The 23,201-nt window shown below is 43.1% G+C and overlaps 1 protein-coding gene across 1 annotated transcript in view; it reads right to left on the bottom strand.

Annotated features, from left to right (window-relative positions):
* Positions 1-22,732, bottom strand: part of LOC135549277 (CUB and sushi domain-containing protein 3-like) — a 302,916-nt gene extending 280,184 nt beyond the window's left edge. Inside the window, exon 1 of the mRNA XM_064979296.1 lies at positions 22,484-22,732. Coding sequence (XP_064835368.1) covers positions 22,484-22,673 — 190 coding nt within the window. The 5' untranslated portion in view covers positions 22,674-22,732. The remainder of the gene's footprint in view (positions 1-22,483) is intronic.
* Positions 22,733-23,201: the final 469 nt, after the last annotated feature.

Here is a 23,201-nt window from a genome sequence, read left to right on the forward strand (position 1 = left end):
CTTAAACATCTCCAGATAGAATCTCACATGTTCCATCTTCACTTCCACTTGAGGCTACAACTCAGAAGTCGTTCTCTCTTTCAAAATCATCTTTTTTCTATGTTCGTCTGGAAACACTGTCCGTTATAAAGAGAGGAGATAAAACAACATGTTCACCAGACATCTTTTAAATGCCATGCTGTCTGCAGATACATAGGGTCTATTCCTTCATATTGTTGTCATAAATTGTGCAGAGTACTTGAGGGGGATGATGGAACAGCAAAGTGTTAAGCGTCAGTTGTCAGAGAGTACAAATAGCAGATGTCGAGTGGTAAACAAACACAGTATTTATTTCAGCGGTGAGTCAATGGATTCTCCAAAGATGACAAAGAAAACTAAGCCCAGAAGGATTGGAGATAGAATGCTGCTGTTTATCCTTCTTCTGTTGCCCTGGGATGTACTTTAGCCTATAAAATGGATATATGGATACATGGATATATGAAAAATAGAAGACCATACGATGACCATAAGACAATGGACTGCTGCATTCCCTAACTCATAGTTGGTTCTGGTAAATAGCTACTGATGATAACATTCAATCAATATTTTGATTGTACTGTATAACATTAAGAGCAAACTGTGTATGAGAAAAAATGGAAGATTCATTTATCATTCCATTAGTCTGTGCACCAAATAAGCCATATAAATGATGCATTTCTACTTTCAACAGTCCCTCTATTAAAATAACCATAATCTACAGTACACAAATGTATCCAACCCAGGCCTGGTGGTACTACAGCCATCCATACTACAGCTTCATTGACAGACCACTACTTGGCTCGATAAAGGGCTTAAGTCGAGATTGTGTTCATGAGGAGAGGACTGTAGCCCTTTCCTGCAGTCAAATTACCTAGTGGCCTCATGGGGGGAATGTTATGAATAGTTTTCATCATTTCATAATTAATAAACATTATTTACAAAACCCTGCCGAAAAATATCTTTTTTCTATGTCAAACGGTTTCGTTATATTTCAGTCTGCTGTGATGTATATAAGTGTAATATTGGGTTGCAAACTCATTACCACGTGTGTGAGGGGTATACTTTGGTTTCAAAGTAGATTTTTTTCAATACTACCAAGAAACACTCTCTGTGACCTTGATTTAGCCCACTGCAGTAGAAGGGTTTAAGAGGGAGGGAGTCGCCTAATAGCTGGACTGGAGGTTATAGTGTCTGTTGGGTCCAACCAATTGACGGTCCGGTCCTATCTATTCTGTAAATAATCCATCCAATATGGCTAAATATACTAATATGAAGACTATGCATTTAAATACTTAAAAAGCTGATTCTGAGAGCCCAATGATGAAATTTGTCTACAAACTTTGATTCCCCTGATGTACCAAGTGGAGCATCTGGACTTGAACTGATAATAGACTGTGGGTATCAGGGATACAGCTGGAAGCAGATCGATCACCAGGCACTGAATTGGAGGGCCATTAAATTGTGGCTAAACATAATTGAACAACTGAGAGAAGGACGACTCTGCGTGCATCTAGTTTGATTTACATTTGGTTTAGTTGTCAACTCATGTGAATTCAACGTGAAACCAACAAAAAATGCCAACATGTAATCGGGTTTAGGTTAAAAGTTGGATGAAAAAAAGACAAAATGCCTTTACATTGATTACTTTTTGCAAATCCAATTATTTTCCCATGTTGTTTCAATGTCATCACATTGATGTTTTTGGTTGAAATAACATGGAAAAAAGGTTTATTAAACCACTTTTTGCCCTTTGGATCCCTCCTCTTAGGACCTCTTAGGCCAAATGATTTTCTGTACACCCTCAGTCTCCACACACATGTGTACAAACACACGGACACACACACTAAACATCTTCAACCCCAGCAGACACGTTTTTGTAGTACTTTTTGGACTGAGCAGCGAGTTGGTCCTAAACTAGGGGGATTTGGCAATCGTATAAAACTGAACTCATTTGTTGCTTGTCATCGCCTCCCAATCTGCCCATTACACATTCATAGTTGCTCATGAATGAGACATGAGAGCTAACTCAACAGGAGGAACCTTCAGGTTGGCCTCAGCTCACACAAAGCGAATGCATTATGGAGCAATGCACAACTTAAGCTGTGAAAGGGCATTCAGGAAGAAAATAAGAATTCCTGTTAGGGTGCTACCAAGATCATCAGGGGCTGAATTATATGTCTGGATGTCCTGCTGTTATGCCGCATGGACACTGTACTAGGAAACTACACCATTCGTTAATTCATTCATTCATTTGTGCTTTGGGAGAGGGGAAAAAAGGGACCAGAAATTTTGACGGGGCCCAATGAAAGGTAATGAAGTGCAAAAAGCATGGGTTGTCTGACATGAAAGCAATGCAGCATGACACAGTCATTACACCAGAAACACGGATCAATACCAGGCAGACCAGACTGGAGCTCCCCAGGCATGCAGAACAAGCTGCTTCAGTAGAGAGAGAGGTAAGGCAATGATATTGACATACAATTTGGGGGGAGGAAAGGGGAGAAAGGCAGAGACAGAAAGGGGTAGTAGTGGGAATGGCTGGTTGTGCTCTAAAAGGGTAAAAGGACGGCTTCTCCAGCTGGAACACTTGACATTTTAAACAGAGTTTGAAAATCAACCCATCAATGCTGAACGCAACATTACATTTGTATTAGGGCTCAGATGAAAACACACCATAGGAATGACATTTAGGATTCAAAGGGATTCCCCCCCTAACAATGTCTGACACTGTAACCAGCCTCGGTAGATGTAAGTGGATTTACTGTATTCAATCTGTAATTAATAAATGAATGAATGGATGGATGGATAGATGGACAGATGAACAAACAAATAAATAGGACCGTATCTACACAAATGGCCATTCATCCCTTAGGAGTGGATAGCCATTCACATCCAGGGCTTTTTGAGAGATGCTAGCCTCATTGTTAACATCCAGGGCTTTTTGAGGGACGCCAGCCTCACTGCTGGACACTGGAAAAATGTTGGAGCCATAAAAAGACGATTAGGGGAGACAGTATTTAGAAACTGAAATAATTGCACTTCTGATTCCTAATTACAGATTTATAAGCAGGGTAATTCATGTAAATATCAAATGTCCTCGAAGGTCAAATCGGCAAACTGTTTTCAATGTCGGCTTATGAGCTCTTAAACGGAAATTAAGTTTGTCCCTTTCACGAAAAACCAATAGCAGCTCAGTCCCGAAGTCAACTCAGCCAACAAGTTAATTACACAAAGGCAACCTGCGGGACTCCCCCAAAATGTCAGAGCCTCTCTCTGTAATTAAAGGGGATTTGTAACCAACTACAGTCTCATCCAAACCAAAGCAATATCCAAACCAGTTTTCCTCTGTACCCTCTCTGACACACATTCACAAAAGGCGTAATGTTGCCCAATTTATTGAGACCACATAAGACAACATTTCATTGTCGCACATTCCCCCAGCAGTGCATCACTGACATTCAAGAAGGGGAATTAACATAGTCCATTAGAGTGTTTACCCTCTACGGCCCCCTGCTGAGAAGATTACATTACCTAACACAGCCATCTCCCTCCAATCCCCTGCTGATTCGACAGTAAGATGGCGCTGGAGAAGAAGGCAGACATTTTACGTACCCCAACCAATTGTGTTTTTTGTTAGTTTATTTGCGTTGTTTGTAACTTATTTTGTACATGTTGCCGCTACCATCTCTTATGACCGAAAATAACTGATGGACATCAGGACTGCAATTATTCACCATGGACTGGCAGAATCCTTTTTTTCCTTTAATGAGATCAGATCCCTGTGGTTTGCGGAGGAGGCGGAGAAAAAGTGGCCAGAAGGCAGGCTGCCTTCTGAGAATTTGTAGGTGATCGAATAAATCCCCACTTCCTTCCATTCTGCTAGCAAACGTGCAATCTTTGGACAATAAAATAGATGACCTACGCGGAAGATTAAACTACCAACCTGACATTCAAAACTGTAATATCTTATGCTTCAAGGAGACGTGGCTGAACGATGACACTATCAACACACAGCTGGCTGGTTATACACTGCACCGGCAGGATAGAACAGTGGCGTCTGGTAAGACAAGGGATGGCGGACTATGTATTTTTGTAAATAACAGCTGGTGCATGATATCTAAGGAAGTCTCGAGCTATTACTCGCCTGAGGTAGAGTATCTCATGATAAACTGTAGACCACACTACCTACCTAGAGAGTCTTAATCTGTATTTTTCGTAGCTGTTTACATACCACCACAGTCAGAGGCTGGCACAGCATTGAATGAGGTGTATTCCGCAGTAAGCAAACAAGAAAACGCTCAACCAGAGGTGGCGCTCCCAGTAGTTGCAAATGAGAACTTGTTCTCAACTAGACTACCTGGTTAAATAAAGGTGAAATAAAAATAAAAAATAAAAAGTAGCCTTTACTCCACACACAGAGACGCATACAAAGATCTCCCTTGCCCTCCATTTGGCAAACCTGACCATAATTATATCCTTCTGATTCCTACTTACAAGCAAAAATTAAAGCAGGAAGCACCCGTGGCTAAATCAATAAAAAAAAGTGGTCAGGATGGAGCAGATGCTTAGATACAGGACTGTTTTTCTAGCACAGACTGGAATATGTTCCGGGATTCCTCCGATGGCATTGAGGAGTACACCACATCAGTCATTGGCTTCATCAAGTGCATCGATGACATCATCCCCACAGTGACCATACATACATACCCCAACCAGAAGCCATGGATTACAGGCAACAGTCGCACTGAGCTAAAGGCAAGAGCTGCAGCTTTCAAGGAGCGGGACTCTAACCTGGAAGGTTATACAGTGGGGCAAAAAAAGTATTTAGTCAGCCACATATTGTGCAAGTTCTCCCACTTAAAAATATGAGAGAGGCCTGTAATTTTCATCATAGGTACAATTCAACTATGACAGACAAAATGAGAAAAAAAATCCAGAAAATTACATTGTAGGATTTTAAATTAATTTATTTGCAACTTATGGTGGAAAATAAGTATTTGGTCACCTACAAACAATCAAGATTTCTGGCTCTCACAGACCTGTAACTTCTTCTTTAAGAGGCTCCTCTGTCCTCCACTCGTTACCTGTATTAATGGCACCTGTTTGAACTTGTTATCAGTATAAAAGACACCTGTCCACAACCTCAAACAGTCACACTCCAAACTCCACTATGGCCAAGACCAAAGAGCTGTCAAAGGACACCAGAAACAAAATTGTAGACCTGCACCAGGCTGGGAAGACTGAATCTGCAATAGGTAAGCAGCTTGGTTTGAAGAAATCAACTGTGGGAGCAATTATTAGGAAATGGAAGACATACAAGGCCACTGATAATCTCCCACGATCTGGGGCTCCACGCAAGATCTCACCCCGTGGGGTCAAAAGGATAACAAGAACGGTGAGCAAAAATCCCAGAACCACACAGGGGGAGCAAGTGAATGACCTGCAGTGAGCTGGGACCAAAGTAACAAAGCCTACCATCAGTAACACACTACGCCGCCAAGGACTCAAATCCTGCAGTGCCAGACGTGTCCCCCTGCTTAAGCCAGTACATGTCCAGGCCCGTCTGAAGTTTGCTAGAGAGCATTTGGATGATCCAGAAGAAGATTGGGAGAATGTCATATGGTCAGATGAAACCAAAATAGAACTTTTTGGTAAAAACTCAACTCGTTATGTTTGAAGGACAAAGAATGCTGAGTTTCATCCAAAGAACACCATACCTACTGTGAAGCATGGCGGTGGAAACATCATGCTTTGGGGCTTTTTTTCTGCAAAGGGACCAGGACGACTGATCCGTGTAAAGGAAAGAATGAATGGGGCCATGTATCGTGAGATTTCGAGTGAAAACCTCCTTCCAACAGCAAGGGCATTGAAGATGAAACGTGGCTGGGTCTTTCAGCATGACAATGATCCCAAACACACCGCCCGGGCAACGAAGGAGTGGCTTCGTAAGAAGCATTTCACGGTCCTGGAGTGGCCTAGCCAGTCTCCAATCTCAACCCCATTAGAAAATCTTTGGAAGGAGTTGAAAATCTGTGTTGCCAAGCAACAGCCCCAAAACATCACTGCTCTAGAGGAAATCTGCATGGAGGAATGGGCCAAAATACCAGCAACAGTGTGTGAAAACCTTGTGAAGACTTACATAAAACGTTTGACCTCTGTCATTGCCAACAAAGGGTATATAACAAAGTATTGAGATAAACTTTTGTTATTGACCAAATACTTATTTTCCACCATAATTTGCAAATAAATTCATTAAAAATCCTACAATGTGATTTTCCGGATTTTTTTTCTCTCATTATGTCAGTCATAGTTGAAGTGTACCTATGGTGAAAATTACAGGCCTCTCTCATCTTTTTAAGTGGGAGAACTTGCACAATTGGTGGCTGACAAATACTTTTTTGCCCCACTGTAAGAAATCCCGCTATTCCCTCCGACGAACCATCAAACAGGCAAAGCGTCAATACACGACTAAGTTAGAATCATACTACACCGGCGCTCGTCGGATGTGGCAGGGCTTGCAAACCATTACAGTCTACAAAGGGAAGCACAGCTGAGAGCTGCCCAGTGACACTATCCTACCAGACGAGCTAAACTACTTCTATGCTTGCTTCGAGGCAAATAACACTAAAATGTGCATGAGAGCACCAGCTGTTCTGGAAGACTGTGTGATCACGCTCTCCGCAGCGGATGTGAGTAAGACCTTAAACCAAGTCACCATTCACAAAGCCGTGGGCCAGACGTATTACCAGGACATGTACTGCGAGCATGCGCTGACCAACTGGCAAGTGTCTTCACTGACATTTTCAAACTCTCCCTGTCCGAGTCTGTAATACCAACATGTTTTAAGCAGACCACCTGTGCCCAAGAACACTAAGGTAACCTGCCTAAATGACTATCGACCCGTAGCACTCACGTCTGTAGCTATGAAGTGCTTTGAAAGGCTGGTCATGGCTCACATCAACACCATTATCCCTGAAAAAACACTAGACCCACTCCAATTTGCATACCGCCCCAACAGATCCACAGATGATGCAATCTATATTGCACTCCACACTGCCCTTTCCCACCTGAACAAAAGGAACACCTATGTGAGAATGCTATTCATTGACTACAGCTCAGTGTTCAACACCATAGTGCCCTCAAAGCTCATCAATGAGCTAAGGATCCTGGGACTAACACCTCCCTTTGCAACTGGATCCTGATGGGCCGCCTCCAGGTGGTAAGAGTAGGTAACAACACACCCGCCACACTGATCCTCAACACAGGGGCCCCTCAGGGGTGCGTGCTCAGTCCCCTCCTGTACTCCCTGTTCACTCATAACTGCACGGCCAGACACGACTCCAACACCATCATTAAGTTTGCAGATGACACAACAGTGGTAGTCCTGATCACAGACAATAACAAGACCTGGCCGTGTGATGCCAGGACAACAACCTCTCCCTCAACGTGATCAAGACAAAGGAGATGATTGTGGACTACAGAAAAAAGAGGACTGAGCATTCTCATCAACGGGCTGCAGTAGAGCAGATTGAGAGCTTCAAGGTCCTTGGTGTCCAGATCACCAACAAACTAACATAGTCCTAGCACATCAAGACAGTCGTGAAGAGGGCATGACAAAACCTATTCCCACTCAGGAGAGTGAAAAGATTTGTCATGGTTCCTCAGATCCTCAAAAGGTTCTAGAGCTGCACCATCGAGAGCATCACTGGTTGCATCACTGCCTGGTAAGGCAACTGCTTCGAGGCAGTGTTCACAGGATTACAAGAATTCCCAACCCTACCAGGCCCATCCGACCCCATCCCTCTCTCTCCTCCATACAGGTATAAAGCAACAACCACCCTGTAGAGAAATAATTTTAGCATTCAAAGAAATGACACAGAGGCTGACTAAATCACAGCCAGGTTCATTGTGACCATGGGGCCAACAGCTGTGCTCACTGTCAACGCATCGGCACACAAGGTCAAAGGTGAATCGTGTACAGAGTACAGTCCAGCTGAGGCTCATATAGAAACAGTCGCTATTGGATGGGATCCTAAGGCTTGTTATTTGTGACTCATTTAAGGAAATATGTCACATGTCATTATTTTACAGGAGGGGCATATGAATGTAAACATTTATATTGTATAAAAAAATGTTTTTGTCATTGCAGAAATGCCTTATGGAACACGTGAACTTTCACGTGCCTTAATAACAAACTTGTATGTCATCTGTAAATATGAATAGAATTGTTAAATTATGAGCCTAGTTGGTTTACTCACGTAGAAAGACAGGAACCTTCCCGCTAGCCATTGGCTGAGATAATGGATGGGCTGGACATGCCAAGAGATGAGTTCGGATTGGTCTATAACATGAGCTGCTTAGAATGTGTAGGTAATCCTTTCTAACACTGCATTTTTTTAAAGATATCACAAAGAACTGCAAAGGTGTTGCTAATGCTCTCCACTTTCTGGAGGACGATCGGGACATTCGGACTCTCTCTGACTCTGAAAATGAATCAGACAATGAGTAAAATCACTGATTTAGGTAAAAACATTTTCATTGAACCAGACATTGTAGAGTCTTCTGAAACTGCTATAAACAGTGTTATCATCACCAAACAAGTTGACCGAGTTTTGAAATCAGTGGAATTCCCGGTGGAAGCAGAGTACGATGCCTTAGAAAATTCTGCCGTTTGATTGCATTCTGGCTATGCCAAATGGCTGTGGGCTACACTAGTTCATTTAGCAGAAAAGATTTGCGTAGAATTCTATGGCATTATTTTACCGTATGAAGAACACAATTGAACAAAGCTGAATAAAAAAGAATGGATTTTTTCCAAGCGATTTGAATGAGTGTGCACATACGGCTATTCTGTATTGAGCGGTTAATAAAAAATGTATATTCCTACTGTATATAATTCATTTTTAGTTATTAATTTAACTTTAGTTGTTCTACAAACTTTGGGCTATAATGCATTGTAAGGCTGCATGATGCGACTCTAATGATGATTTTTTTTAAAGTTGTTTGAAAGGCATTTTCACTGCTTTGTTTTTTTGTGCAGGCTGCACACAGGACATCAGTCACTCATTCATCATTTGACAAGCACTTGATAATGGCTAGACTTTTACAGCGGTATCCCCTTTGTGTGGACGTAAATCACACTAAAACGATCCATGCCTTTTGCGGCTAGAAGGCTGTTGTGCCCTCCTCCCTGAGTGCTGCGCGCTTCATCACGTGATCAGGTCTTTCTCACAGGCAACAAGTGAAGACAGACACATCGGGGGACGCAACTGTGCGCATCCTCATCCAATTCCGAGGTGCATATTGAAGATATTGGAAGAACTGTCCACATTTACTTTTCGTCAGCCAACAAGATGAGTAGGTCTAACGAACAGCAAAAGCACAATTTTTTAAACCTTTTTTTTTAACTAGGCAAGTCAGTTAATTTAAGAACAAATTCTTATTTACAATGATGGCCTAGGAACAGTTGGTTAACTGCCTTGTTCAGGGGCTGAATGACAGATATGTACCTTATCAGCTCCGGGATTCAATCTGGCAACCTTTTGTTAATGGCCCAATCCTCTAATCACTAGGTTACCTGCCACAACACTAACCTATGTCAATCTACTATCCCCCATAGTACAAAAGTCTACCTATTCTATTCTGTGTAAGAAATAAATATTCCAAACATAGTCTGGGGCAGTTGTGGGATGAAATAGATCCCAAATTAATACAAGCACTAGCCTCAAAAAATGTTTTTTACGCAATGTGGCTGAAGCAACAGATCCGAAGGTTTAGCTTAAAATGTTGATAAACTATTAGGTTTTTTCTTCACATTATAAGCAGAGCAATGCGCACATGGTAGTGGCTTAATTTTACAACGTTATTTGTCCACTTTAGTTGTGATACCAACCTTATTAAAACATATAGGCCTATGGGCTAGACTACATGAGGTGTGTGACTATGATTTGAAAAAGTTGGAAAATAAAACATTGTTTCTTATGCTGGGCATAATTCACAAGTGATAATATATAATTCACAAGTGATAGGCTAATAGTGTTAACCATGAGACTATTATTGATTTAATATTGTCTTTACATTTAATAATTAATACAGTATGTGTGAAATTTGTTTTGATTTAGAATGGACCATTATCATGCACCTGTATCGGAACAAGGGCAGCTGGAAAAAATGCATGTCATCTATGCACTTAAATAGCGAATGGAGAACGCTTTTCTCCGTTGTTAATTTTCATGCCGCCCAGGAAGGCTATACTCCTGTTGTAAATATAAGCAATGTGCTTAATATTAGGAAAGTTGAGAAATAAATATAGTAAGCCTAGCCTATAGAAAGCTGATTGGAGCCTCCTCTTTTTAGTAGAGGCCATCACTCTGTTTTCTCGCACAATTGCATAGCCTATGGAAATGTTGAGCAACATGAGCTCAAATGTTTGATTAGATTTTCGAAAACATTTGCATTGATGTCAGAGTGATTAGAGGAACAATAGGGCGCTGAGTACCAGGCAGTTAACAAATTTGGTAGGCTACTAATGATCAACAGCAGCATAAGAGCTTGGAGAAGCCTAATTATCGTGACTAAATGGTAACGTGGAATTTGACTGCCTTAATGACTCGTGATCGCCGATGTGGCGGTAATACGGTCACCACAACAGCTCTAGGTGGGGCTAAGATTTAAGAGGGTATGAACGATGCTGAATCGGTGTAGACAAAGAAGTGCTCTCAAGTAGGTGTGGGCCACCGAGTGGTGCAGCGGTCTAAGACACTGCATCTCAGTACAAGAGGCGACACTACAGGCCCTGGTTTGAATCCAGGCTGAATCACATCCGGCCATGATTGGGAGTCCCATAGGGCGGCGCACAAAGGATTGGGTGATCAGAGGATTGGGTGATCTCGGCGTCCGAGGCTGACCTGAGTAAGGTCTTTAATCAGGTCAACACTTGCAAGGCGCCAGCCAGACGGTAGTCAAGGGTGTGTTCTCAGAGCATTCGCAGAGCAGCTGGCAGGTATATTCACTGTCATTTTCAACCTCTCATTGTTCCAGTCTGTAATCCCCACATGTTTTTAGCTGACCACCATCATTCCTGTTCCCAAGAACTCTAAGGCTTCATGCCACAATGACTACCGCCCTGTAGCCCTCTCATCTGTAATCATGAAGTGCTTTGAGAGGCTGGTTATGGTACACATCAACTCTATCATCCCAGACACTAGATCCACTCCACTTTGCAAACCGCCCCAACAAATCCACAGATGACGCAATCTCAATTGCACTCCACTCTGCCCTTACCCACCTAGATAAGAGGAATACCTATGTGAGAATGATGTTCATTGACTACAGCTCAGTGTTTAACACCATTGTCCCTTCCAAATCCTCAAAAAGTTCTACAGCTGCTCCATTGAGAGCATCTTGAATGGCTGCATCACTGCTTGATATGGCAACAGCACTGCCCTCAATTGCATGGTGCTACAGAGGGTGGTGTGGACAGCCTCCTACATAACTGGGGATGAGCTTCATGTCATCCAGGACCTCTATATCAGGTGGTGTGAAAGGAAGGCCTGGAATATCATTAAAGACTCCATCCACACAAGCCATAGAATGTTCTCTCTGCTTCCACATGGCAAGTGGTACCGGTGCATCAAGTCATACTAACAGGCCCCCAAACAGCTTCTATATGGTTTTAGAACTGACCCTGGGACTAACCCTATATACAGTTTACTTACTTTGTCGTGTTGCTCTTATTTTTATTTATTGTATGTTTTTGTTCTACCATATGTGATTTTTAGTACTATATTGATATTGATTACTGCATTGTTGGGTTTCGAGCTTGCAACAAAGGCATTTCACTTCACTAGTGTACGTGACATTAAAACTTGAAACTTAACCCTTACCCTAACCCTTATCCTAAAACAGTGGTCCTCAACCTTTTCTGAGTCAAGATCACTTTCACAGGCAAAACGCAAGCTGAGATCTACTGCCTTGATTTAAAAAAAACATGACTTACAATTATTTTTGACATTAAACTTGTTAGGGCTAGGGTCCTTTTTTCTGATTTTCCGCCTGACTGACGTGCCCAAAGTAAACTCCCTGTTACTCAGACCCAGAAGCCAGGATATGCATATAATTGGTACCATTGGATAAAAAACACTTTGAAGTTTGTAGAATTTTTTTAAAAGTATGAGACGACAACACAATAGATATGGTAGGTTGTTTTTTTTGAGAGCCCATGCTCTTACATATCCAAATCCAATTCCTATGGATTCCACTAAATGCCAACAGTCTTTTTTCATGGTTTCAGGCTTGTAACTTGAATAATGGGTATGAAATATGAGTTTTAGTTCAACAACACCAGCTAGGAAATCCGTGTTTGCACGACCGATGAAGAGGACGCACACCTGCTAATATTGCTTTCCTGTTGAACATACTTCCTTCTGCATGTGAAGTAGGCCTAATACATTATCAAAGAATATTGGCTGTACACCTGGCCTGGCAATAGCGTTCTTCTCAGACCATACTATATTTCATAACTTGAGCTTTGATAATAAAATAGATCAGTTGGTTTAGTACTTGCGAGGCACAGCTGAGCATAATCTGAAATAGTTTGCAAAAGTAGCATTTTTATTTTACTGGACTGATGGTCCCTGCATCTGATGGTCATGGTGCATTCAAGACAACTGGGAAGTAGGAAAAATAGCGAGGTCAAAGCATGAAATCAGTCAAATCATGATATCCGCTGATCCTCTACACAGGGGCCCCTCAGGCGTGCATGCTCAGTCCCCTCCTGTACTCCCTGTTCACTCATGACTGCACGGCCAGGCAAAACTCCTACACCATCATTAAGTTTGCTGATGACACGACAGTGGTAGGCCTGATAACCGACAACAACGAGCCAGCCTATAGGGAGGAGGTCAGAGACCTGGCCATGTGGTGAAAGGACAACAACCTCTCCCTCTTTTACACTACTGTTACTCTCTGTTGTTATCATCTATGCATAGTCACTTTTGTAACTCTACCTACATGTACATAAACTCAGCAAATAAAGAAATATCCTCTCACTGTCAACTGCATTTATTTTCAGCAAACTTAACATGCGGAAATATTTGTATGAACATAACAAGATTCAACAACTGAGACATAAACTGAACAAGTTCCACAGACATGTGACGAACAGAAATTAAATAATGTGTTCCTGAACAAAGGAGGGTTAAAAATCAAAAGTAACAGTCAGTATTTGGTGTCACTACCAGCTGCATTAAGTACTGCAGTGCATCTCCTCCTCATGGACTACAGCAGATTTCTCAGATCTTGCTGTGAGATGTTACCCCACTCTTCCAACAAGGCACCTGCAAGTTCCCAGACATTTCTGGGGGAATGTCCCTCGCCCTCACTCTCCGATCCAACAGGTCCCAGACGTGCTCAATGGGATTGAGATCAGGGCTCTTGGCCATGGCCATGGCAGAACACTGACATTCCTGTCTTGCAGGAAATCACGCACAGAATGAGCAGTATGGCTGGTGGCATTGTCATGCTGGAGGGTCATGTCAGGATGAGCCTGCAGGAAGGGTACCACATGAGGGTGGAGGATGTCTTCCCTGTAATGCACAGCGTTGAGATTGACTGCAATGACAACAAGCTCAGTCCGATTATGCTATTTCACACCGCCCCAGACCATGACGGACCCTCCACCTCCAAATCAATCCCGTTCCAGAGTACAGGCCTCAGTGTAACGCTCATTCCTTCGACGATAAACGCAAATCCGACCAATACCCCTGGTGAAACAAAACCACGACTTGTCAGTGAAGAGCACTTTTTGCCAGTCCTGTCTGGTCCTGCGATGGTGGGTTTGTGCCCATAGGCTACGTTGTTGTCGGTGATGTCTGGTGAGGACCTGCCATACAACAGGCCTACAAGCCCTCAGTCCAGCCTCTCTCAGCCTATTGCGGACAGTCTGAGCACTGATGAAGGGATTGTGTGATCCTGGTTTAACTCGGGCAGTTGTTGTTGCCATCCTATACATGTCCCGCAGGTGTGATGTTCGGATGTACCGTTCCTGTGTAGGTGCTGATACATGTGGTCTGCCACTGCGAGGACGATCAGCTGTCCGTCCTGTCTCCCTGTAGCGCTCTCTTAGGCGTCTCACAGTACGGACATTGCAATTTATTGCCCTGGCCACATCTGCAGTCCTCATGTCTCCTTGAGGCATACCTAAGGCACGTTCACGCAGATGAGCAGGGATCCTGGGCATCTTTCTGTTTGTGTTTTTCAGTCAGTAGAAAGACCTCTTCAGTGTCCTAAGTTTTCATAACTGTGACCTTAATTGCCTACCGTCTGTAACCTGTTAGTGTCTTAATGATCATTCCACAGGTGCATGTTCATTAATTGTTTATGATTCAATGAACAAGCTTGGGAAACAGTGTTTAAACTCTTTACACTGAAGATCTGTGAAGCTATTTGTATTTTTAAGAATTATCTTCGTAAGACAGGGACCTGAAAAAGGGACATTTCTTTTTTTGCTGAGTTTATTACCTCAACTAACTGGTTCCCCTGCACATTAACTTCGTACCGGTACCCTCCGTATATTGTCTCGCTATTGTTATTTTACTGCTGTTCTGTCACGGATCCCTCCGGAATGTTCATTACGCATTACGTATGTCCGGCGCCTCCGCCGCAACTTTGGCAGCTGCAACTGGGCCATCATACGTCGCCTCAACGGGTCTGTCCGATGATGCCACTTCAGCAACCACAACTGGTCCGTCCAACACCACCACAAGCAGTCCGTTCGACACTGGTCCGTCCGATGCCGCTGCATCTTCAGCAGCCACAACTGGTCCGTCCAACACCACCACAAGCAGTCCGTTCGACACTGGTCCGTCCGATGCCGCTGCATCTTCGGCAGCCACAACTGGTCCGTCCAACACCACCACAAGCAGTCCGTTCGACACTGGTCCGTCCGATGCCGCTGCATCTTCGGCAGCCACAACTGGTCCGTCCAACACCACCACAAGCAGTCCGTTCGACACTGGTCCGTCCGATGCCGCTGCATCTTCGGCAGCCACAACTGGTCCGTCCAACACCACCACAAGCAGTCCGTTCGACACTGGTCCGTCCGATGCCGCTGCATCTTCGGCAGCGGCAACTGGCCCGTCTGATGACGCTGCAACTTCGGCAGCTGCATCGGGTCCTGATCAACCCGCACTGCGTTCCTGTGATTGTCCTCGAGGCCAGTTTCGTTACGCTGAGGGAGGGGGGGGGTACTGTCACTGATCCTCCTGGAACTTTCATTACGCACACCTGTCCCTTATTCTGACTGATTAGTATTTGCATGTATGTGCCCTTTGGTTTCCATTGGGTGGTCGATTATTGTTACTATGGCTGTTGGTTCGTGTGAGTACCTGTGCTGTGTGTGTTGGACTTTCGTGCCCTTTGGGATTGTGCAGATGATTACGGGTCTTTTCCCGTGTGTTAATAATTGTGCGTGTGTTATTTATTCAAGGTACTCCTCACTCTTTTGTTTGGGTTTCAACCTTGTGTTTTGTATGGTGTTTGTTTGGTCTTCGTCCCCGTGCCCTTACACGGCACGCCGTAGTTTGGTCTTCATTTTTTTTTTATTACGCATTCCTGCGCCTGTCTACCAATCATTCATGGCAATGTGACATGCTCCTTAATTACTTGTTACTTTTATTTTTAACTGCATTGTTGGTGAGGGACTCATAAGTAAGCATTTCACTGTAACCTGTTGTGTTCGGCGCATGCGACTAATAACATTTGATTTTATTTGATCTTCAGGTCTGAAAGTCGGAGCTCAGGTATGAAAGATGCTAGATGCTCCGACTTGGAATTCTGAGTTGGATTACCGTTAGTTTTTTCCGAGTTCCCAGTTGTCTTGAACGCACAGAAGTTGGAGATTTCTGAGTTACGAGTTATTAGTTGTTTTGTACACAACATTCGTCTCAGCAGAAGGCGGGAGAAAGCAGCAAAGGGTCTGCCTCTCACGGTCCCTGCTCTCTCCTTCTTTTCCTCCTGTGAGACTGACCAGAGGGAGGGGACACCATATTCCACCTGCTCTCTCCTTCTTTTCCTCCTGTGAGACTGACCAGAGGGAGGGGACACCATATTCCACCTGCTCTCTCCTTCTTTTCCTCCTGTGAGACTGACCAGAGGGAGGGGACACCATATTCCACCTGCGCTCTCCTTCTTTTCCTCCTGTGAGACTGACCAAAGGGAGGGGACACCATATTCCACCTGCGCTCTCCTTCTTTTCCTCCTGTGAGACTGACCAGAGGGAGGGGACACCATATTCCACCTGCTCTCTCCTTCTTTTCCTCCTGTGAGACTGACCAGAGGGAGGTGACACCATATTCCACCTGCTCTCTCCTTCTTTTCCTCCTGTGGGACTGACCAGAGGGAGGGGACACCATATTCCACCTGCTCTCTCCTTCTTTTCCTCCTGTGAGACTGACCAGAGGGAGGGGACACCATCTTCCACCTGCTCTCTCCTTCTTTTCCTCCTGTGAGACTGACCAGAGGGAGGGGACACCATATTCCACCTGCTCTCTCCTTCTTTTCCTCCTGTGAGACTGACCAGAGGGAGGGGACACCATATTCCACCTGCTCTCTCCTTCTTTTCCTCCTGTGAGACTGACCAGAGGGAGGGGACACCATATTCCACCTGCTCTCTCCTTCTTTTCCTCCTGTGAGACTGACCAAAGGGAGGGGACACCATATTCCACCTGCTCTCTCCTTCTTTTCCTCCTGTGAGACTGACCAAAGGGAGGGGACACCATATTCCACCTGCTCTCTCCTTCTTTTCCTCCTGTGAGACTGACCAAAGGGAGGGGACACCATATTCCATCTGGTGGTGAACCTCGAGTCGCACCACATCTGCCTCATGCACAAATGTATGTTGTTCCTATGACCAGAGAAAGTGAAATATTCTTCGATATTAACATAGATACAACGAGCTGCTAATAATAATACAAATGCAGGGATATCAATCCAACTGCAGCGGGAGTGCAAGTGGGGAGAAGCGCATTTCATGTTTTGTAATAGTGTTGAATAAAAACAGTGTTGACAGTGCTTAATAAAAACTATTACATGAACTCATTCATAAAAACAGCAGCTCATTGCTGTTTTCTTTGACAGTCGCTCTCTGGTCATGGTTTTAAAAGTAAAAAGATCTCAAATAGGCAAGTATCAAACTTTGCTGTGCCCAGGGTCGTGATATGAGCTATCCGATTGGTCAGCGCAGTCGGTACACTTAATTTAGACACAGATCTCCCAGTCCGCCAGATAGGCAGAGTTTGTCTTTTCAGACATGAAATGGTTCAAAATGGAAACAATTTGCCTAACAGGTGCGCAGGGCTTCTGAATCAAGTGCAAACAGCGGTAGGGGCACTATCATTGGCTTTTCTACAGAAATGTGTGGTGATCAAGCATTTCTGTAGAATGCCTCGATCGCGACCGGTTGGTGACCACTGTTCTAAACCTTACCCTAACTATCCAAAGAACGTGTGGCCCATCAAATCTCAAGGAAAAGGGGGATATAGGGAACGTAAAGTAGACCTGCTCTGCCAACAGATAGGTCCTCTAAACCCCAATGTGTGAGACAGGTGTGATTTAAAAGAGCACCTATTCACTTGACCACAAGATTCTGCTCCCAGCGGTAGAGAACAAGGCTCCCATGTGAAACAAAGAAATACATCACCCAACAACTACGCTCAGCGGTTTTTCTGTCCCAATAATGACAGAGGCAAAGTCAAGACCAACACCCCATGTAATAACGTGACCCACCATGATGGAAAGGCAGCAGGTCAACGCTGTACCCTACACTCCCTTTCCAGTGATGGTGTCTTTACGTTCTTTGGCAAGCTCTGGATCTGATGATGGAGGTGAGTGACGATGAAACATCTCTCTCACACAGACCATTGGTCTCTAGCTGAAATACCTGGTCTCAGATGCTACTAGACCTATAAAATAAAATTACCCCCTTATGCAAGAAAGTCACAGGGAGGCACCAAGGGCAGCGGTCTACTGTAAGTACTGGGAAGTCCAGCCAATCCAGGATCAGAGCCAAGGAAAGGACACTTGCCTGTAAATAGACTAGGACCAGCATTTTTGAAAGCACTCAGACCCACAGCAACCCTCTATCCATTATACTGGAACTAATTTATCAACAACATAAATTGCATTGATGATACCATAGTTAGTTAATGGTTCCCTTATTGGAAAACCGATTGACTGTAATCTGCATAGCAACAGAAAAAAGACAAGCCATTTACTGTAGGAGTAAATACAACAGGAGTGTTCCTGATTTATTTATGGTCTGATAATTAACATAATGACCAAACGAAGATCTGCTTCGTATCAAAACATTGTCAATAAAGCAGTGAATTGTGAGCTTTAACAGTGAGCGGGCCTTCTTGTTCTTTACCGATAATGAACATTAACAGTATAATGAACATGGTCACAGTGCCCACAGAGAAGGAGATTGTACCTTCAATGACCTACATGACCAACAGGGAGAATGGAAAACGCAGATGTGATTTGAAGCTAAAACTACAGCAGATGTCATTGGACAAAACATTTTGAAATGTGACCTTATTTTATGCACTGAACAACAATAGGCTTGATGAAAAGGCTAGATAACGACCTCCAACAATCTGAGTATGGGTAAGCATCTCATGATGTCAGTCAGACGTGTAGACCAGAGAGACAGTGTTGTGGGTTTGTACCTGAGTTGTGTAGACAGATGTGAAACGTTGATTTAACAGTCTCCAGCACCAATTGTCAAAATCCCCACACAACACCTCCCATTGTGTGAGGTTATCCCCAGACAAACACAGAGTTCACTGGGTCTCAGTCTACAAAACTGACCACATGCATTCCCTTCAGATCAGTTTTGCTGGGATAACTCCACTCTGGAATGTCCACGCACATTACATAACATCCTGGTTGTACTGTTTGGTTAGTCATCAGGTGACTCATTATGAAAAAGCTCTGATTCTCTAGAATCTTAGAGAATTCTAGAAAATCTAAAAATTCTAGAGAATTCTAGAGAATCCTAGAGAATTACAGGTCTTCTGACATATACCAGCTACAGTACACAACTGTACAGAGACTTAATCAAACATCAGCAATAACCTTGTGTTTTCAGATAATAACTTGCTCAGGTGGTGGATTACATTTGAACTAATATGGATCCATCCCCTAGCCAAACTCATGTGCCTCTCCATCACTGCCACAAGGGGACAATGTCCAAAGGTTAAGAATGATTTCCCAGAAGAGACCTTGACTGAGAGTGACCAACGATGATTCATGTTGACTAAGTACAAAGTCATTTGTAGACAGATACCATTGAAGCAAACCTGCAGTAAAAAGTATGACTTCCAACAAAAAAATAATAGATGAGTTCATATTGAAGTGGTGTTTTGTGTCTGCTACAAGAATTGAAATCAATATCTCTGGTCCCTTGCAATAAGATACAGCATTAGGGATTTCTTTATGCCCATAATATCAAGCGAAAGAAGATACAGCTAAAAAGAAAATTGTCCTTGTATTCACTGCTGTGAAGATTGTGCAATATCTCTTGAGGCTCACTTTAATGGAAGTGCAATGTACCATCCATTAGTCAGTTGATACCCTGTGTTTACACATACGCTATTCTGCAGACATGCTCAAATGTTTGTATACGCTCTTGGTGCAAACAACAACTGTCACCCACCCACTCTGGTGCCAAAACACACACACACAGACATGTAATAAATCTAGGTTACTGCAGACATCTGTGGACTGTAACTACTGCACTCTGCACCTGCCTGTGCCACGACGGCAAACTGAGCTCATGGTGATTCAAACAGCAGGGAGAGCAGGGAGAGAGCAGTCAGCCTCACACACACTGGGGTGTGTGTGTGTGTGTGTGTGTGTGTGTGTGTGTGTGTGTGTGTGTGTGTGTGTGTGTGTTTGTGTGTGTGTGTGTACTGATCACAGACATAATCCTGCTAGTTGTTAATAATCCACCCCTACCTGCTGACCTCATACTGTACAGTAGGATCTTAATTTGATCACCCTGTTGCAGCAATGCCAGAAATGTAAAATGCATAGTGTCTTTGAGGTTTTAAAAGGTTGCTGAAGTTTATCATTTCCACTTTGAAATGTCAGACTTGATTGTACCTTACAAAAAATGTATCAACCCCTACAAAAAAATTACATTAATTATAATCCACATAATAATTCACATTTCCTGTTGCTGCAGGATTATTTTCCTGTTGTAGAAAACTGGCTCAAAATAAGATCCTACATCTATATCATTATATTGAACATGGCCAGGTCTTGTCTATTAGCCAGCCTGTGTGAATTCACCCACGCTATCGACAAATATAATGACACCGTGGGGGATTGGTCTCTGGCTGGGAGAATGTTCCTCAGTGTTCTAATGTCTAATTATATGGCTCAGACTTCATGGAGAGTAAGGCGATTTAATCCATTGTAGAATGGAACTTCTGTACTTGATGAATTGCTAGGGACAAGTAAACTAACTGTGGGTACACATACTAATCTGTGACGTGTTGTTAGTATGCAGTAGTGATATACCTATATTCAAAGGTAAAACTTTTCTTCCGAGTTTAATCATGGCATCGAAATTGAGACGCAAGTATTTGGTTTGTATACAATTACAAATAGCTCCGTCTGTCTTCACTGGAACTGAACCAAAACAATACATTTTGCCATAACAATTATTCAATGTAGGCTAAGTATGAACATCATCCAAAATGTATAGAGAGAGGGAGGTATGTGTTGCTGGTCCTGGATAATAAGTATTTGTCGTCTGGATCTCATCACACCGCCACCGCGCGTCGGTTTATCATCCGGCCATACCACCAAGCACAGACAGAGTCGGCAGACTACTTACTTTTTCACCAAATATCGTCACTGTATAGGCCTAAGCTAAATAAATGATGTTGTCCTCTGGAGACGTGTTACGGACCGGCATTGGTGTGTCTTCTTAACTATCGTAATAAATGCAGTTTACTGAGGCCTTGGGCTTGACGACTCAGATGTGAATCGATGGGTGACCAGGATGCAGAGCGCGCGCAGTAGAATATTAATCAGACTTCTAGCAAAGAACGCTGAGTGGGTATTGACAGTGAAAAGGTCTGACTGATCTGAAAAGAGGCTAGCAGGAAAGAGATGACGACAAGACGACCCGCATACAGTTGCCTTTATGATTGTTGTCGTTGTTGTGCCTACGAAAGATGTGCATCGGGCATCGGGCATCAGCATTAGCTAAAGAAAGTGGTATAGTCTATGCAAATTTAATTGCGGGCAGGTGATGTTGACGCGCGAAGGCTGACACCCGATATAGGCTACTCCCCTAAATACCATGTTCAGCGTTTACCCTAAATCATTGCCACCACAACTGATTGTACCAATGTATGCAGCAAACACTATTGTCCAAATATATCTATTCAATTACCTCAACTTCTTAGCACTTTAATCATCAACACATATTGTCTCAGAAGCATAAACCAAATAAAATGCCTTCTTCGCAGCATGATTCCAGCCATAATACATGCTTGGAATCAAACAGACCTAAACCCTCTCATCTTTAATATATTTTACTAGTATTATAAGAAACCCTGAATATATCAATAGGTCTTAGATAATCAATCCAATATGTTGCAAATTAACGATGCATCTGCATCGATGTGCTTGTGTTTGGTACCATACGCGCAACAGTTAAATCACAGCCCACCAAAGCCTATAGTCTACTGGCTTTGGGGGAGGCTTGTCTTCCAGTTCAGGCCAAGGTGGCAGTATATCCAAAAGGATGGTATGGGGTAAAGACATCGTTTTGCTTGGAGTTATTGGAAGAGGAAGAGTATTTTAGATGAATAGGTTCCCATATTCATCCCTATATGTCCCCCATATGTTCTCTCCCTCAAACACAAGGTAATCAGAAAGATGAGGAACATGTCTGTAGTTGTCTGTGTAGTCTCATTATATAGCCTAAAATTGTAACGTGCCTTACACTGATGTATAAACCGAGGAGCTTGCACCTCTCATTTGCCATTTAAATTTTCTGAAACAAATGTGGTTCATTTCTAATAATTTACAGAAATCATATTTCAAAGAAAACAGGTGGATAGTGACGAGTATGGAAATGGGTCTGGTAAAATAAAAAAATGTGCAGATAGGGGTGCGTAATCTCCCCTAAACAACCCACCGGTTATTAGGCATAAGCAACTCACGTATCCGCTTGAGCATACTGCAAGAATATTTATTGAGCTCTCGCTCAATGCCTGCATTGAACCGGCAGCCTGGCAAGTAAATGTTTCACCTTAGCTCTAGCCTTTTTTTAATGCCTTTTTATTGCACAGCCGGGTCTTCCAATACAAAAAGACACCATCCTCCTCCAAAAACACAAGTAGTAAGACATGTATTACTACATAGGACATCAAAGGATTTTCCTTACCTCGCACACACGTGACCATCATAAAAAATACGAGATTCCAAAATATAACTCCAGTTTTAATCCTCATTTTTTTAGCTTGTAAAAAGTCCACTGGACCGCATCTAATACATCCTCTCTTGAAAAGCTTTAGGATGTCCGTCGACCTGATTTTATACCCCTCTATGTCATCTGTTTTCATGTTCACAATCATGAAGCTAGTTATTCTCTTCTCAATCTCCTCCGTTCCTCAGCCGGTAGCGGTGTGTCTTCGGTTGTGGCTGGCGCGCGGTCACAGCTCGAAGTGAACGGCGATGCTGGGATACCACAGCAACCTTGACGAGGACTCAACCATCTCACCAACAGGGGCAAAACTCTCAGCTCGATTCCTCGCGAGTTGGTACGTTGTTTAAAACGAAGTGTATTTATTTTTTTTATTTTCTATAGTCAGTGTTTTCTGTGGAAATATCTCACCACATGAGTAGAGATGGTAGGTAACATAGCCATCAAATAAGAACAAAACTGAACCACACGAGTCAAGTGCATTCCCACGGAAATAAATAAATATAGCAAATATTCTCAGTGACGATAATATGGTAGGCTAATCTTGAGCCAATAAAAGAGAAAACAAGTATTTTCTTCACGAAAATCATAAATTGCATGTAGATTTTTTTTGTTGCTATCTAAACTTCCTGACTGACAACGCTATTATTCAGAAAATGTCACAAAACAGAATATAGTA

This window comes from Oncorhynchus masou, chromosome 12, assembly GCF_036934945.1.
Source record: "Oncorhynchus masou masou isolate Uvic2021 chromosome 12, UVic_Omas_1.1, whole genome shotgun sequence".
NCBI classification, from domain to species: Eukaryota; Metazoa; Chordata; class Actinopteri; order Salmoniformes; family Salmonidae; genus Oncorhynchus; species Oncorhynchus masou.